The sequence below is a fragment of the Taudactylus pleione genome, unplaced genomic scaffold (genome assembly GCF_031769625.1).
Source record: "Taudactylus pleione unplaced genomic scaffold, aTauple2 ptg000156l, whole genome shotgun sequence".
NCBI lineage: Eukaryota > Metazoa > Chordata > Amphibia > Anura > Myobatrachidae > Taudactylus > Taudactylus pleione.
In genome coordinates this window covers 19,862,082-19,881,531 of record NW_028284558.1, presented here as the reverse complement: position 1 = coordinate 19,881,531, position 19,450 = coordinate 19,862,082, and the positions used below count along the sequence as shown (strand labels likewise).

At 41.7% G+C, this 19,450-nt stretch overlaps 1 protein-coding gene across 1 annotated transcript in view; it reads left to right on the top strand.

Moving 5' to 3' along the window:
* LRP1B (LDL receptor related protein 1B) overlaps positions 1-19,450 on the top strand; it is a 1,691,377-nt gene that overhangs the window by 878,228 nt on the left and 793,699 nt on the right. The window contains exon 14 of the mRNA XM_088474914.1: positions 1,588-1,777. Coding sequence (XP_088331040.1) covers positions 1,588-1,777 — 190 coding nt within the window. The remainder of the gene's footprint in view (positions 1-1,587; positions 1,778-19,450) is intronic.

Below are 19,450 nucleotides of genomic sequence, written 5' to 3'. Positions count from 1 at the left end.
GGGTGGAGAAAATGATGTCATATAATTTTTCAAGCTAAGCAGGCAGCTTTCTCTATTAAATAAACACTAATGCACATGGCTCCCACTTCAAGAGCACAATGTAGCAACACATAGCTACTGAGAGGTTCATACAGTACCCACAAACAAAACAATTGGCAGAGTGTCCTGCAACTTTGACTACCTTCTATTGGTGTATGAAGCTCAGTCACTGCTTGTTTGGATTGTGGAATTTTGGAGCTGCGTTTGGTAAAGGAATATTTACTATTTGCCTCTAGAAAACTGTAATAGTAAGAAAACTGTAATAGTAATAGTATTCATAATAAATATTCATATTTTACACCAACCAGCCAACTTCAAATTAGTAGCATTCTCATGTAATACACATATCATTTCCTCCAGTCCTGATATTATAGTATTAAATAGAGAGACCTCCACATTGCATTAATAATTACTAAAATATATTAACAACCCACACCAGCCCCCACATACAAATCCGTACATAACATTTTCATAGCGATCCATACATAACAGTAACTCCTCCCTACTAGTGCCCACATAACATTAACTCCATACTAGTGCCCACATAACATTAACTCCCCACTAGTGCCCACATAACATTAACTCCCTACTAGTGCCAACATAACATTAAACCCTACCACTAGTCCTCACGTAACAATAACACCAACCACACCACTCCCCACTTAATATTAATATCCCACCATTACCCACAAAATATTAATAATGCCCCCAAAACACTTAACAGCTCTATAAAATCCTGTAGGAGGAAGTGATGCAGCGGTGAAGTTCCCATAGGTTCTGAAAGGGGGAGAGCAAATTGAGGGGCAGGCGGGGATTGAAAGATGGAAAGGAAGGTGGAATGGATCACAGTATCCACAATAAGGTGTTTTATACAGGGGAGATAAGGCCAGCCACCAGGAAGCTCTATAACACCTAGGATGAAAAACCTGGGCAACTTCTAAATTAAAAAAAATAAGGAAGAAGGAAGATCCCCATGGGTTCAGGATCCTGGGCATTTTCTCCAAAGCCTCAACCTAAGTCTGGCTTAGGCAGTACACTATTGGACCATATGGGAGCCACCCAGCATAGCCTAATCCTCTTTCCCAGCAATAACTCTAAAATGCCAATCACCTTTCTGGATGGAATGTAAAAAGTACTGATTTGACAAAAGTTCAGAGATTTGGACGATTTTTTCGTATGATTTAAAGCAATTAGTTTTTTAATCAGTAATGTTTTTAAAGGCAAAACCACCTTTGCCAAAAAATCTGGACTGTTGCTAAATCAAAAACTATTACATTCTGGCCTCTTTAACTGTTTGGCTGAGCTGCCATATACCCCCGCCGTCTCCCTTCTCCTCAGTGGTCTTTTCTGGGTCAAACAAGTATGGACCTGTGATGTGCAGAGAAGCCCAGTTGCTACCGTTTGCATATTAGTTTAGGTACTTTACTGAATGGTGAGGGTCATCTTTAATGCAACAATTCAAGATGCCATACATTTGGAAAAAAACACAAAGATATCTTCAACCATTGTAAATGTTATTATCTATCACTTAATGTTTTATTTTTTCAGGTAGTCGGTAGTGGGAAAGAGTTAAATCATCCTTTTGGTCTTTCTCATCATGGTCAATATGTCTTTTGGACAGATTATATGAATGGATACATATTTCAGCTAAATCTAAGAACTAATAACATTTCCATTCTAAGGCAAGAGAGGCCTCCACTATTTGGTCTTCAAATTTATGATCCCAGGAAACAACAAGGTAAAATATACCATGAAGTGACAACAGTGCGCTATGCAGTAAATATGTGATAATATGTTGTTTTGCTGACTTGATCCACAATATATTTTTTTACCTTGTTATTGAAGCTAGTTTTTTTCATGAACACAAAAGCAGACATAATTTAAAATAAGTACAGACAAGTCCAATTACAAGGTAATTGTCTATCTGTATTATCTACGGATTTATATTGCCTTCCTGTAAGTTCTGCACAAATACAGCTTCAATTTAATTCCTTTTCACATAATTCCTGCATATAAGAAAGCAGACATTGTCAGGAAGATTACACTTCAGCTACATCACGCAAAAGTAAATGTATATCTAGATGCATTACTTACAATTTTATTTAATAAGGGTACACAACGAAACAAAGACATTTGCCCTTAAGAAGATATATTTTTTCTTTGGTTCAGAATTGAGGGCCTGATTCAGAGGTGACACAGTTGCAGCCATGGTTGCAATTTCCTGCAGAGTCACAGCAGCTGTAAACTGCGTATGCTAGTTTCAGCATTCGCCTTGTGCACCATCGGCGCACCATAGTGTCGTCAATCAATATGTGCACCAGCCTATGGCCTTCAAAACTCTGGTTAAACATGGCCTATGTGGCTACAGCTCTGTGTTTAGAAACAAAGGCACCTTCACTGACACACCCTTGACACCCTATAACACGCCCATGAGATGGCCTCTTTTGGCGTTCACTTCAGGCCACCAATCAGACACTGCCCTACTCAATAGCGGACTCCGCATACACTCAGGGGAATGCATGCGCCATAGGGGTTTCTCTGGACTTTTTGTGCATGCTCATTAGCAGTTAATCGCTCAAATGTGCAAACATCGGCATTGTGTCCACCTCTGAAACAGACCCTGAATCTTTTAGTTATATAGCAAATGAACTCACTTTGTGAGATATCCCTCTGGGAAATCCTGGAGTAGGAGGTCCCGGGGCAAGTGCAGGGGGCCATGGCTCCGTGAATTGCGTCATCATGGCAAATCCCCACTGCAGAATTGGACAGGATGCAAGAGGGTTATCTGCTTTTTCAGGATGCCAGGAGAGCTCCCCACAATCCAGGAGTCTTCCAGACAATCCAGGGGTAAAGAACCAAACAATATAAACTAAAATATGCCTTTTGCAAGTGGGTTCTTAATACCATTCATAAAAATATGTAAATGTATTTGTTGTGGAGTGGAGTACATGCTTTTGTGGCACATGTGCAGACACATGTAACTGCCACGCATGTATCAGGGAACATTGATGATTTTCCTGATTTAAGGAGGAATTAATATTTACTGTATTATTGTGCATGTTTTCAACAATGAGCTTGACTTTCTAAAAATGTAAATTTACCCTTATGGAGAGATGTACACATCTGTGCCGCACACTCACCCCTATCCGTAGGTTTGGTTTGATATAAGTCATCATCATCTGTGAGCACCTGCACCAACCTCTACAAAACAGGCTTCTGAAAACCAGCGTATTTACACTTATGTCCAACTCTATTGCTTTTACTTGTGTCCACACCCTCACTGCTTTGCCTATGTGAGAATGCCCAGTTACAATCCAGTTACACATCTTTAGTCGTAAGTGAAGATACACTTGACATGAGTATGCCTCTGCATCACCCATACTTGCATATTGGTTCCGTAGCATGAGTAAGGTGCACTTTTCCAACAGATGTACATTCAATTCAGCATGAGATCCGTTATTACATAAAAAGAATAGAGGGGAGTTTGGTCTCTGCACTGGAGTGTTAAGCAGTATAATTATTTTACCAATCAAGTATAGAAACAGTCAGCGCTGTAACTAGACTTTTTGGTGCCCTGTGCCAGAAAGAGCATTGGCGCCCCCCTCATTTTTCAAAGGGACATAATGCACCCAAAAAAGGGCCTTGGCTTCATGGGGAAGGGCCAGGGAAGAGATAGGGGAGGCCAGGAGATGCTGGGGATGAAATAAGAGGAAGCTACAAGCAAGAATAATAATAAAAAGAAATCTGAGAGGCCCAAACAGCGCCCCCTGACCTGTGGTGCCTTGTGCCATGGCACCGTCCGCACTACCCTAGCTACAGCCCTGGAAATAGTATTCGGATATCATCTAGGAGGTTACTGTTTCTAGGTAGTCTGGGTGGGATGGGGGTGCTCCCTGGAAGAATTAGTTATCTAGTACTTCGTAGGATGTGGCACACTCTATATGCAATATACTAAAATGCAACTTTTAGTCATATACCAAATAAAATAGCAGACTAACAAAACAAACTCATATAGAATACGGAAACTCTCAGTAAAAATGTAGGGGTATATTTACTAAAGTATGGATTTTTAGAAGTGGAGTTGTTGCCAATCAGATTGTACTTATCATTTATCTAGCACCTTCTAGAAGATAATAGCTAGACTTGTTGCTATGGGCAACTTCTCCACTGCTAAAAATCCAAAGTTTAGTAAAAAATACCCCTTAGGGTATATGAAGGAGTCATGTAAGATAAATCTCCTTCTTTATTTCAACCTGGTTCAAAAGGGCATAATGTTATTTAGGAGTTCATGCATTACAAAGGGCTGTTTATTGCCCTTTAAAGATTAAAAAAATAGAAGAGGTGGTGTCAAATAAAGTGAAGATTGGTGACAAAAGTGAAGAGATACTTAATAATGTGTGAATATGCATGTGTGGTAATAAGCTGATAAGTGTGACATAAGGAGCACACATATTATAAAGACACAAGGGGTTTATTTACGAAGTGGTGAGTTGTAAAACCCAACACTTCTGTTCATGTTTATGCCCAATATTTAAAAGGGCAGTTCCCTTTTAAATATTGTACATAAACATGAACAGAAATGTTGCATTATACAACGCACCACTTCGTAAATTAACCCCAAGATCTGATAGATAAGGTGGTAAAATCCACACTGACCAATGTATCCTGGTCTCAGGATAAATGCAGATAATAAATCTTAAATAACGTTTAATAATACCCCTTTTACACCAGAGCTACAACCCAGGTTATTGCAGGGTTAACCCATGTTGCTCCTAGGTGTAAAAGGGGCCAGGGTTGGAGTGACCCGGCAATCCAACCCAGGTAACTTGCAGGATTTTACATGGGAACAACCTGTGAAACCCTGCAGTGTAAACGGGAAGCCTGGGTCATTCAACCCAGGACCCGTTTACAGCATGGGGACTTCCGGGTTTCTCAACGCTTGGAGATGATGTCATCTTCAAGAGCCGGGAGAAGTGTTCTACTGCACCCATGTGCAGTATGAACGGCGCCGATCCAGGAATAATCCGGATCGGCACCGCAGTAGAAAAGGTCTGTCCTGGGTCTGAACCGTTTTGGAACTGTGTTCCAAATCTGGGGTCAAACCCCAGATTTAGGTGTAAAAGCAGTATTACAAAGAAAAGGGGCTAGTTTTTTAAATAATATCATCTTAGGTACTGATAATTCAACCCAAAAAGTTCTGATCAGAAGTAATCCTCCAAAATGTATCAGTAATCAGAGAAGTAAATAAAGAGCCTGAGCATGGACTTAAATTGTTTCCACTTTCCATGTGTGCCTGGCCAGTAAACGGGTGATGAGAGTTCAGGTGTAAGGGCTCAGTGAAATAAGAGAAGTGAAGCCTCTGTAAGCTGCACTAGTGTATACAATGTTGCAAAGCAGTGCAGGCTGACACAGTGGAGGAGCATCCAATGACAGTGCTGCACAGAAGGAAAAGTTTCCAGTTCTCAGGTTGAATCTAAAGCAGTGCTATAAGCATACATTCAAATAATCAAATTGCAGCTGTCACTTTTCTGGTGCGCATTAAGAGATGACAGCAAATTTACTTCCTAAAAGTAAATCCACTTACTTTCTTTTTATTATTGTAATTTCGGTCTCCAAAATTGAAAACAAGATGATTTTAAAATTATCGTTATCAACATTTCAGCTTCCTCAGTGTGGAAAAAGAAACATATATTGTGTTTGTTTCCTACATTTCTTCTTATGGAGAATCCAGCTGTCAGTAGTTACATCCCTCTCCCATCCCTATTCAATAACACTTGGCAGGCAGCAATGACTACTGTTAGATTTAACATGTTACACTGTTGCAGCTCTCTGGTACATTTAACCTTTAGTGATGCATAATGGAACAGATTTTTTTTTTTTCAAAATAACATTGGACAAGTAGCATTGGCACCCTCCTGATACCCATGCCTGGCACTCCTTAATACTTTTTCGCCTAAGTATTTAAGTGTTGCAGTGTATAACAACTTGGTTGAAAAATGGTAATATGAAAACCTGATAGAAGATACATAAAAATGCTTCTTTCCAAGTTGCAGTGAATATTGAAATCATTGCTTAGTGTGTCAGGCCAGTCCTCCTGGAAACACAATTTGTTTTCCTGCATGATGCTATTCCACCTTGCTTTTAGCAGAGATGGGACATTGGAGCAAGCACTGAGATAGGTGGTTAGCAGGGCAAGAACACTGTAACCGTTACAGCACATGAGCAGTGAAGTTCTGAATGAGAGCTGAACTTTTGAGCCCTGGTTTTAATCATAATTAGGATATAAGTTTGAGTGCAAACTCATATGCTGGGCACACACTACTAGATGTATCTGTAGCAGATTGATGGATGTGTCCACCTGCATATCAGGTCAGCCCTGCAGCACAGCAGATGCCAATATATTATGTAGCTACTGTATAAATGGTGCATCAGCATGTGTGTATGTGCGGCCCGCCAACCTCCTATACACAGGCTGCAAAGACCGCCAACACTGAAATCACAACTGGGTGGGCAAATCTAAATGCCCGTCCAGTTGCGATGTCTCACCAGGCATATCGAGCAGTCAATTGGTAAGTGTGAATAGTATAGCTTACCAAATCGGCCGCTCTGTCGGGTAAGTGTGTAACCAGCTTTGCTTTTGTTTTATCATATAGCTATGCTTTAGGACCTTACTATGTGTATACACAGATTGCAAGTTCAAATGATTTTATAGGCTGAAACATTTATGTGAAATGGTGGGGTTATCTAGATAAGAAAAACACAAAAATTATCCCCAACACACTGCCAACAGCCAGTACAAATTGTGGCATAATATATGTAAATAAAAAGCAGAAGCTTAGTTACATATATTTGCAAATGTACAACAAGCCACTCACCAAGTCACAGTTCTTCTACTAAGGGTGGCCCTAAGTCTAACGTACTATGCGATTGCAAGCCCTCCCTTGCACCACAGGATAAAACTTTGTACTTACATTCTATATTAGACACCTGCCACCCTATTTCTCCTCATCTGTTTAAGTAAAAGAAGCACCTCTAATGCAGGCCACACACGGCTGACATGTGGATGGCCTATTTTGGAGGATCACTATCACACTATCAACCTAAACATGCTCCATTATTGGGTGAATTGTTCAATCACCCTGCAATTTTTCAGCATCTCTGGGCACTTGTTTTCTACTAATATAGAATTTGACATGTGGATATATACAGAAGTGGCAAAAGTCATGGGATAGACATCTAGTATTGTGTAGGACCCCCTCTAGCCCGTTGAAGTTCGGCAACTCAACGTTGCATTGATTCCACAAGTGTACGCAAGACCTCTGAAGACCAATCCCATCAGGATAGCTTCACAATGCCAGACAACTAGGGACTGATGACACGGTGCATTATCCTGCTGGAATATTCCATCGCTGTGGGTGTACATGAAGTCCATGACGGGCTGGATAAGGGTCATCAAGCAATGCATCATAGTGGTTTCCAGTCAAAGTCAAAGAGGGCCCAACCCATGCCATGTAAACACATGTCACACCATTATGAAACCACCACCAACCTGCATGGTGCCTTGTTGACAACTGGGGTCCATGGCCTCATGGGGTCTGCTACCACACCCGAACCCTCCCTTCAGGCTGATACAACTGGAAACAGTCCTCCAGGGTCCAATTAGTGATGTCATGAGCCAAGGTGAGGTGCTGTGTCCGTTGTCGCAGTGTTAACAGGGGCACTCTGGTGGGTCTTGTGCTCCCATATCTCATGGAAGCTAAAGAGTGCTTCACTAACCTGATGGATATGCATCTGGTAGCTCCTGCATTGAATGTGGATGTGGTTTGAGCCAGTGTCACTTGTCTGTTACCCCGGACAGTTCTGGTCAGACTCTGCTGGCCACGGTCATTAAGCATCTGTGTTCGGCCACTACACTGTCTATGGTAGGTGGTAATGGCTTCCAAGAGGTATTCTCAGTAGAGACGTGACACCGTAGATCGAGGAATGTTGAATGTACGCACAACTTCGGAAATTAAATGCTCCATCCGTCAGTCACCCACTATCATGCTCCATCCAAATACCAATAATTCATGTTGCCTTGCCATGAGCAGCCTAGCTGATGTTCAAACTGGCTTACGAGATGTCAGATTACAAGTGACACAGGTCTAGGCATTTCCAAAATGTCACAGTATGGTGGCGCCACCTACCATTACTTTATATACTGCTATCACATGACTTTTGGCACAACAGTGTAACTTACTTTGTGACTCCTGTTTGGGAGGTCTACTGTGCTCACTGCATTGATCGCTGCCCATTTTATTAAAAATGCTAGTACGACACATAAAATTTACGCCAGCAGCTGTAATGCGCTATTGTAAATTTTTTTAATTTGATTGATTTAATGAGGTGCTAAAGTTAGCATAAAGCTTTTCGTACATCATAGTGCAAAATAATGTAAAAAATACTTTAAATAATGTTATATTTCAAAAACACAGCTTCATAATATTTGAAATTCCTTTTTTATTATAAATCATAAAACTATAAATAGTAATTTTGTCAAATCGATTGCATTCACTCAGCTGCAAAACACTTGTAGTCATATAGGTATAAATGTAAGTTCTATTTAAGCACTGATTTAAGTTAAACAATCCCAACACAATAGCGTATAAATTGTTGTGGGCCAAGATAAGTCCCAAAGCCTAAGGGATGCGCACTGCAATAAAGAAACATTGATTATGGATACATTTTATTTAATTCCTTTAAAAATAAATTGTACAGCTGCTGGAACATTCCCAATTAATTACATGATTATAATGCACAGAAATGCAAGTAAAGAATGTTGCTGAATATAAGTCTTCACGGCCAAATAAGAGTCATTGCAACTTAATGATATGGTGGCAATCACAGTGTTTCATTCCTGCTACCCTAGAGGCTAAACTCTACACAGAAAATAATGATACACAAAATGTTTCCAAGCTGTAGTTAAGCGATCAATTGTTTTTAATTCTTCAGAAAACAAGCAAGCTTCCATTTCAGTGCAGAGAACCAAACACTGCGGCAGCAAATAGTCTATTCCACTCCAGGGTGAATCACAGTGTAAGCTGTAGTTTTCCAAAGTAAAAGGGAATAGATTCAAATAAAAACACAGAAACACGCCTGGATATAGTTGCATTTAAGTAAGGCAGCAAACCCACATAGAAGATTTTTTAAAATTATTTTATAATAGTAACTTGTACCTGTTAAATTTGCATCTGATTGTCATTTTCTATCTTCCTGCAAACCATTATTTGATTTTAACCACTTAACTGATAAAATGTTTTTCCAAAAACCACTCCGAAATTAATGTTTTTTGTTATGATTGAGTTAGGTCAAGAACATCTTTTCAAAACTTTTCCAGCACAATTTTATTAAAAAAAAGATATATTTTTTGTAAACACCATATACCATAAAAATATAAATTTTAATGGTATACTGTAGTGATGGCCATTGACAGCTCTACCATCGGTGGCCAATGGGTTCAGTCATCAATATAAACTAATGATGGTTTGAGACCACAGCCACCGATGTTTCCTTAACATCAGTTGGGGGCTGCCATAGGTGGTGCAGCAACGGTGCCCATCAGCGATGGCAAAAACGCTTGTCATAGACTATCGATGGTTTGCAAACCATCAATGGTCCGTAGCCATCCATAGAATACTGTATAGTATCCCTAATCAGAGGCCCCATAATGAATTCTGATCGATATAGGACCGCCATAATAAAAATAAAATTATGTCAATGTTAAAATTTAAAAAAAGAAAAAATTGTAAAATAAAATAATAAAAAAATAAATTATATATATATATATATATATATATATATACGTATATATATATGTATATACAAACACATATATATATATACAGTAAAACTGACCGCAGCTGCCTACAAGGAACTAAGAGCTGGAGTAGGCAATCCCAAGCGGACATCACGGCCCTGATGGACATTGACTGCAGACATCATTTCCAGTTTTGTGGAACTGTCCCCTGTGTCTTCATCTGACAATTCATATGTCCACTGATGTCTGTGGGAGAATAAGAGAATTAGATTTTCTCAGTGAGCTCTTCCACAAGTTGAGCTGGCACCTGGTGTACGGCCTGCAGACCAGCAGGCGCATTCTAAAGGTCCTGAGGTGATTCCTGTGGATGCAGTCACCATCTACCACACTCAGCTTATCGAACCATCCAGTGGCCACTTGTGCCCTTTCAACATGGTGGGCTTGATACATGAAGAGACTGCAAGGATTTATTTAAAAGATCACATGGACTCTGTGTGAATGTTCTGCTATAATGATTCTAAATTAGAACTGGTACACTGAATTTATTTGGTGTATGATCGACCATGTCAGGGAAAGCCCAGTCTGGTTTGATTGCATCAGATGCGACCGTGCCAGGCAAGTGGTTAAAAGCTCTGGAGGGCAAATAAAAGTGGCTGCCAGGCACAGTCAGTCCTATACACAGACACAGGGTCACACTCTCAGTATGTCATGTGATGGTAGAAAGGGGAGTAGGAGGATATCACAGAACAGACAGAGCTCAGAAGGGTACTTAAAAGTGCCTCTGCTCACTACATAATGTGACTGCAAATGTGATTTAGTCCTGAATCACAAATTATTAATAGCAATCTGAAGAAAAAAAGTCAATTATAGGACATAACATTCTGTTTACAGCCTGCCACAGTGATTTATGTTTTTTCCCATAGGATTGTTTGCTTTAATTATTACAAGCAGGGGTGATACAGTGTCACTCAAAAAGGACCCTATAATTGACCTCTTCAAATATTAAAAATAAAGGTAAAATACATTGTTCAGTGTTAACAGCCCTCTTAAGCTCATTAACTCTCTTATAGACAGCTGGTGCCCCTTCCACATCCTTACTTGTCCTAATGCAGTCAGAGAGCTAAAACTGAGTTTGTGTGACATTACTAAGGGCCTGATTCAGAGTTGTACACTAATGCTCCCACCGCTGTGATTTACACAGTCACGGATGTGCATTAATATGCTAATCTCTTGAACCACTGGATAGATGTGGTTTCCACTATTATTCTATACAACTTTGGTTGAGGAAACTTTAAGTGTATGAACCATTTATCTGTGACAAAAGGGAGCTGAGCAGTGACGAGTTTAGTGAAGCAAGTCACAGAAAAAAATATTGCATCAAGCTGCTGTATAGGAGCTGGCCAGAGATGAAACAGCAAGAGAGCATATGAAACTGAGGCTTAGAATGAAGCAAGTCACAAAAATAACTGTTGTGCTGTGTGAGTGACTGGCTGTTGCTGCTGCACAGCCGAGAGCTGCACTACGATTGGCTCTCTAAGACCGTGAAAGCCAATCAGAGATAGCAATGTGCCCTGTTGCTTAGCAGCAGCCTAGAGAGGGAGTCATGTCTGATCAGGGTCATGTCTGAGGCAGACAGAGAATGAGAGACAGCCTCCAACAACTCCATTAAGATGCCCTGATGCAGACACAGTAGCCAGGAAGGAGCCAGGGGAGGCATAACAGGAATTAGAAAAAACAAACATCAGAATCAAATGATTTATATTCGATGGTGGCAAACATCGGACTGCCACCATCAAATGGGAAAAACACTACCATTGGAACAAAAATATTGATGATTAGTAACCATTCCAATGTCCATCCCTACGCTGAACCTGCAGACGGACTCCGACCACCACTCCACTGTGAAGTGCTCCCTCTCCAGCTTGACGTTCTCACTCAGCCACATGCCCTCAGCGAACAGGAGGCACCTCCCAAGGAAGTCAGTGCTGTCCTCGGACAGGGGCACCACAGCGAGTAAGCTCAAGAGGAAGCCCAGGAAATACAGGGTACATTGTGCAAAGAGGATATTGCTCATATCCATGTTTGGCAGCTGGGGAGGGGTGTGCATGGAGGCTGTGGAAATATGCACAGGTGCCTTAGCACCAGGGACATGGTGCTGATAGTGCTTGCGGTAGTTGCAATACAAATCGCGCATCCATGATTCTCCTGCCCTTCCCAGCACATCCCAGTGGCCAGGCCCAAGCCAGCTGCAGGGCGGCAGCAGTGGGGGTTGTGGTGACACTGGTGAGATGCAGGGGGCAGGAGTGAGAAGCAGGGGTTGTGGTGAGATACAGGGGACTGTGGTGACATGGTGTAGATTGTTATGAGATGCAGGGCGGGTCACTAGTATATGTATATTAGATATCTAAAGGAGTTCCATGACCATATAAAAGCTGAATGCCTTTAAGGTGACTTAAAATCAGTAATTACAAATTACTGGTCCTTTCAAGATAACTGGCATTAACTGTACATATACATTGCTAGCGCTTGATACCGATTACATGACCTGTGGTGTGCAGAGGCTCATGGTCTTCGTCATGTTTCTGAACTCCTCACTGGTTCGGCAGATGTTAACATGCTGCCCAGATCTGCAAGGTTCTTGAAGAATATGCTGCACAAAGCAGGCTGTGTATTTGCTACAAATAGCAAGAGATCAATGTACAGTAAGTAGACAATAATTTGGATAGTATGACTGGTACATGTTATGACACCAGGAACTGACAATTATGTTAGTTATATTATTTACAGAAACGTCAAAGGACAGTATTCATTGACACTTACTGTAATCCGGGCTATTACTTATGAGAAGACATCAGTTTTGCTTTTAAATTAATTTAATTATTATTATTATTATTATTATTATTATTATTATTATTATTATTTAGTAAAAGTCTAAAAATATTACAAAGTGTTACAACCAGAACATGTTACTTTGGCAGCGGAGTAGAATATGTGGCTTAAATTAGGCAAGCCGTTCTCTCCTTCCCTCAGGCTCAGATATTAGCACATATAACCATCTGCTCACTGGAATGTGTTGCTCTTGTTGAGCGCCACTGCTGATTCTAATACTGGCTCTGCAGCTGCTGTTTGTGTTACTTTATTTTGCTATACATTACTCATTCTCATAGTATCGCCAGTAAACAGTCCGGGTGCTATTTACAATACGGAGAATGTAATGAAACATCTGACATAGTGACAATGATTCTGCAACTGGCCACCATATTATTCAGTTATCTTTTGTAATTATTGCACTCTATTGTTTACAAAACATGCTGGATGTTTACACACTATGATTATGAAAATTGGGAGTTGTACTGGATATTGAGTGTGACTTCACATGAGCTATTTACTTTCTTGCCAGTGGAAGATTTAAATTAATAATATAATCCTATGTTGTCACAAAATATCAGAGGTTTATGTAAGTTTAAACTTCCTTGCTGATCGCTGTGTGTTCAGGTTGACTGTTCCAGCTGGAAAAAAATCCCCATATTTTGAAACACTGTTGGCATGAGGAAATGTATACAGTAATCTCAGCACAATGCGGCTGATGCAAAGATGAACACAAGTCGCCAGGATTGAGTGCATGTAAATAAATGTATATTCTGCAGAGTTGTATGCATCTTTGTGGCCAGATCTGTAACCGTACGCTTGGTTTCATAGGGGGGTATCCAATTAGACGCGATAACCCATTTTCTCCCATAAACCCGCCGTCATGTGGTACAATTTTCATGGGAACTTTTCTCCTTATCCTATTCTATATATTTTGGGAAAACTTCATAACTTTTCTCTAATCTCTCTCTGATTTTCATTTTATCGAGAAAAGAAATCTCCATAGTAAAAAGTTGGCTTTTCCTGGAAATCCTATCCAGTTACAAGCCAGCGAGAATTTTTCAGGGGTTCGGGCTGGTTTTATAATTGATTTCTTTTCACCACCTCTGAGCAGGTGATAAGTTGTACAAAACCCGTATTTATGGCTAAAAATGTCAAGACTTGGTGCAGAACCACTGGATGACTAATTAGGCAAAAAACTATTTTATAGTTATCTTAATTTGACCGATAATGACATGTCGTTTTTGGGGTGAAAAAGTGTAAAATGCAGGAAAATGAGTAAATTGATGTTTGTGAGGTATATGGGGGTGCTATATGAGTGGGACAGGTGTATTTTACATTGCATGTGGGTGTTGGAGGCGTATTTTGTAGATTTTTTAAAAGTGGCTTAATATAAGCCAAATATATACTTATATCCATTTTTATGCACCCTCAAATAGAACATTCATTTACAAGAAAATACTTGCTTTCTTTCATTATTTGACTGTTGTAATTTTCACCTCACCTTTGTGACTCTTCAAGTGGGCAAGGCAAGGTCAAATCTATCTAGCCACTTCATCTATAGCATCCAAGAATGGTGTATACAATGAACTATGGGGGTCATTCAGACCCACTCGCGAGTGGCAGTACGCTCGCAAGTGGGTCGATGGTCCCCACTGCGCATGCGCACGACGGAGGGAGCTCTGTCATGCACATGCGCGAGACCCGGCGAGCGAAGGACTTTCCATCGCTCCGGGTCTCGCACCAAAGGGGGCGTGCTGTCGATGTTGATTGACAGCACGCCCCCTTTGGTGGGCGTGCCGGGGGCGTGCCTACCGTCTGAAACCGGCCCCACTGATAGAGCCAAAATCACTCCAGGGCTTGTGGTTGAGAAACCCGACCACGGGGTTTCACTCGCAAGTCCGATGGTCGCGATGGTCAAGACCATCGCGACCATCTTGTTGCACGCTCGTATATGCTGTGGGTGGTGACCCACAGCTATACGAGCGTCCAGGAGGACGCTCCATATTAATGGAGGAGGGCCCTGATTAAGAGCGAGCGCTCTGGTCAGAGTAGTAGTTTTCTACTACTTTCAGAGTGGTCGCTCTGAAAGAAGTAGTTTTCTTGCGATAGTCGAAAAACTAAATTATCGGGAGAATAGTGGAAATATTGCATCTAATTGGATACCCCCCTCAGTCATCATAATTATCGACATGCACTTGCATTACCCCTATCAATGACGCAAACAATCCATCTGGAAATGTTCATATTTACGAGTATGTACAACCCTAGATTTCCCTCAATTCCACTGACACGCCTTCTCTGATCTTGCTTACATGAGAATACCCATGTTACATGCCCAGTCATGCCCATCCAGCCTCAAGTGGAGATGCACCCAACTCTGCATCACCTGTAGTTGTGTACACATGGTCCTAGAGCTAACAAACTCTGTGTCAGTTCCAATGTTGTCTCCTAATGTGTACCTACAGTACATGACAATTTTTATTTCTGACAACTAACATTGGCGACAAGTTAAAGGCTTCTACATGGGAGTACGATGTAGATAAGCAACTCCTAATCCAGAGAAGCCACATGTGGCCAGATGCTAAGGGGGAGACACACATCCGTCTTTCAATGCTCGGTACTGCCACTCATAGTAGTTTTTAGAATGGTTTTTTGGGAGGGGGTGTGACCACACTTCCCGAATTTGGTCATACAACCTCCTTCCCAAACAGAATTATTGTGTCGCCAAGTGGCGCTGGATAAACAAATAAGATATATCAAAGCAGGGGGTATAAACACAGTCCTTATCATAGATGGAAAATCCGGGCATTCATCGTTTTGTATGTGAAGTTCTCAGAGTCTCCAAAGCTTATCCGTGTAGTACATGGAATAAATATAAATACAGAAAGATAAAAACTGTCTTAGTGGTCTAATATAGTATTCCTGTTAATATCTATATAAAAGGGAGTGGCGTAATTCTTGTCAGATGATCAACTGTATTAGACGCGTACCCAACTCACATTCGAATGTATAGTTAAATTCCCAAAAAGGTTTCTTTATTCTTCCGGCCCAATTAATATTCCATATTGGTCTCTTATATCAATCCACATTAATAGTATGAGGGCTACGTTGGTGCGTACCCTACTCACGTAGTGTTGATGCTACAGTCTGCATATAAGGGTTTCTTTTCAGTTGTCCCCGGGGTATATTTCCCACATGGCCAGCCCCTGTATAGATATGCCCCTCTGTATCTAGGAGGATACACCATACAGGAAATATTTTTAACTATACATTCGAAAGTGAGTGAGGTTCCAATTTTGTGTCGAACCAGGGGCAGCAGGTTTTGCACACCACACTTTCTAGTCATCTTTTAATTATTTGTGCTAACCTCCTTCCCAGTATCTGAGCCCCGTTGATATCTCACATTTCCTGCTTGCCAATATAGGATAAAAGATCTCTGAGAGGGAACAGCTTAAGGGGGGATGGGGGGGGGGTTAAGCTGCTTCATAATAAGAAATGCAATTTAGTAACACTTGTGCAGGTAAAGTAACTACCTTGTTTACGGTGATGCTAGAAATAATTGGGGAAAGATAAAAATAAAAGTACATTATATGAAAGCAGGGGTGGTTTGAGAGAGAAGATGGCCCATGTGCAGCCTCCGTGCAGTCCTCTCTCCCCGTCTGGCTTTCTGCCAAAGTCTACTGTGCATGCACAGGTCTCTGGGAACATGGCACCCACCCATGAAAACTCCCTGGGAAAATGGCCGCCACACCATTTTCACTGTATGCAATGCCGGCCAATACGACAGGACTCTGGAGAGGTAAGTATAATTGTATGGGTGCAGGGTGTTCACCCATTATAGATACACCAATGTATGCAAGTGCTTCTACAGTGCCAACATACTGTAGTTACACAGATGCCTAGAAGATGGAGTTTATGTCTCTTATTATTTGTAATCTATAAAACAGCATAATTCTGTAATTGCTAGCCTTTGTTTTATTTTGGAAAACATTAAATGTTGATATGTGTGTACTATTTGTGGTGGAATATAGGTTATGATAGTAGACATCAGCGGAATCCAGATACAGCAAACAGCCTTAGTACTTATCCAAGTGTTTGGCTTATTGAAGTGTAGTAGAAGTGTTTGTATAGCCGTACTCACAGCTACGCTCCCTGGATGGAGCGGAGCTTGAGTGGAACATAATGTGGAGCAGCCGGTTATGTATGACGGCAGCGGTGCAGGTACAGGCTGGATCTTTGCAGAATAAGCAGGATAATATGCTGAGGGTCTCTGGAGTTAAGTGGGACATGTCCATGTTCCATTGTGTTGCTCTAACATAGTGACAAAATGGTACTTCACATATGCAGAAGACCAAATGGTGATCATTTTGGTAAAGGAGAATGCTTCAGTAATGGAGCAGTCATTGAGGCAGCACAGTAGTGGAATCTATACACACAAGCTTTCTCCATGTTACACAAACATTTTAAAATATAGCTTTGTTGCAGCAATATGTAATACAAATTTATGGGATAGACAAGCAAGAACATATCAACATTTCAAGTGATTCTAGTCCACATTTCTTTAGAAACATGACCCGTGACTGTGACATAGGCCCTCATTCAGAGCCGCACGTTAACAACAGTACGCTCGTTGCGTTCCGATGTTGACTAACCGCGCATGCGTCGGTGTTACACCGCGCATGCGCGTACGGCAGATTGCGAGCTTTTTTTCTCTCGTTCCTAAAATAGCGTACAGGAAGTGACATGTCAAATGTGATTGACAGAACAGGGCGTTTTTGGGTGTTGACGGGGGTGGAGATGAAAAAACGCAGGCGTGGCGAAGCGTTTTTGGGGCGTACATACATTAGCAGATGCGAACGTCAAATGTGTTCGGACCGTCTCATACGTCACTGAAACATCCGCTTTCCCTTCAAAATGCTCGCACAGCTTAGGGTCAGGATTACTCGACCACATTGGCGATGGCCTTCTCCTCCGTCCCGGGACTCCACGATGGTGCTGCGATTAATCGTGGCTGGTCAGTAAAGTAATTAGTGTTGGATTGAAATCCGGCTTGGTATGTGTTTGGAAAGCAGTTTTTTGGGATAGCACAAAAGCGTACGCAGGTGGAAATCAGAGCTGCTAATGTCATGATTACATAATCAATTAGCGTACATTTTTGGGCTTTTATTTTGGCCACAATTTGGTGGTTATGGCCTATTGTAAAAATAATGTCATCATCTTTTAATTAGCTCCCCTTTTTTTTGGTTTACTGTGGAATTTGCATCGCTATGTGTTTTTTTAAACGTTCCTTAAAGAGGCCTTTTTTTTAACAAAAGAGGGTCAGTTTTTGCGTTTAAGGCCAGGATTAAATGTAACCCATTTGTACAATAATGTCACAATACAATGTCTGTTTTTTTTGTAAAATTTATTGTTTACACACAAACAAATTGGCATAATATTGTATTGCCTTTTTTTGTGGCCAAGATATTTGATCTTAAAAAAAAAAAAACATAACTACTAACATAATCGTAAATACAAAATTTAAAAACATTTCACAAGAAAGGAGAGGGAAGTTTTGACCAGAAAGGAATATGAGCCAAGCACAGAAGGAAAGTGGGAAAAGTCGCCATTGCTGTCACCGTTTTCTCGGCCGTTTGGATGGGTGAGGGTGGGCGCCAGACCGGGTCCGGGATGCCATCGGGCTGGCCTGTCCAGAGGCAGATGTTGTGGCCTCTGGACTAGGCACAGGGCTAGGCACATTTGGAGGATTGCCTGATGTTGTGCCAGAGGTGGAGGATCTGGATGTTCCGGCAGGAAGGGAGGTCGGCTCCACCATGTGCTGGCGAACGAGCTGCTCCAGGGCATCGGCGATGCGGATGTTGGCCCTGGTATTTTCCGCCAGGGCCTGAGCAATGGTCACGTTGGCCGCAGCATTTTGCTCCAGGGCCTCAGCCACCCGTAGCAGACTGGCGTCCATCCTCTGCAGAATCTCCGTATGGCAATCCGATTTAAAATTGAGTTCTGTGAGGAGGCCCACTGCCTGCGAGGGGGCACGCCCTGGACTGGCTTCTGCAGGGTCCTCAGCCGGATGTACTGGTTCCTCCCCTGCAGAGTCAGCAGAAATTCTGCGGCCAAGGCTCCCCTCTGGAGCAGACTCATCCGCCTCTGTCTCTGTTAGGAAATTGGAGAAAAGACTCACATTAGAATCTACATATTGGCACAATAGCATTTCTGAGATGGTGACATCACAAGACTTACCTTGGCCAACATGAGGAGCCGCAAAGTCTGGCATGTCCGTATCCATGTTGGACACGCCAAACACCTCCACAGCCTGCACACACCCCTGTGCCATCTCTTCTAAGTCTGTCAACTCCAATGACACAGGGGTGGGACCCCCACCTGTCCCCCTTGCATGCCTAGCCCTGTCGGCAAGTTTTTGCTTTAGACGATATTTGAAGTCTGCCCATCTGTGGAATGAATTTGGAACCATTATCCTTTTTTTAACAATGGGGTTTGTTTATAGGATGGGAAAGTGTTTACTTACCGCCGTTTGACATCCCGGGCTAGACGGACATAATCACCCACCCTATTGACAGCAACGGCGACCTCCTCCCACATTCTCCACTTCTGGCTTTGGCTCATATTCCTGGCTGCCTGGGGCAGGATGTCAACGCACTTCTGGATCAAAACCTCCATCTCCTTGCTTGTGAAATGTGGCTGCCTTTTTTTTTTTGCAGCTTTGGCGGGTTGACTGGGGCCAGCAGT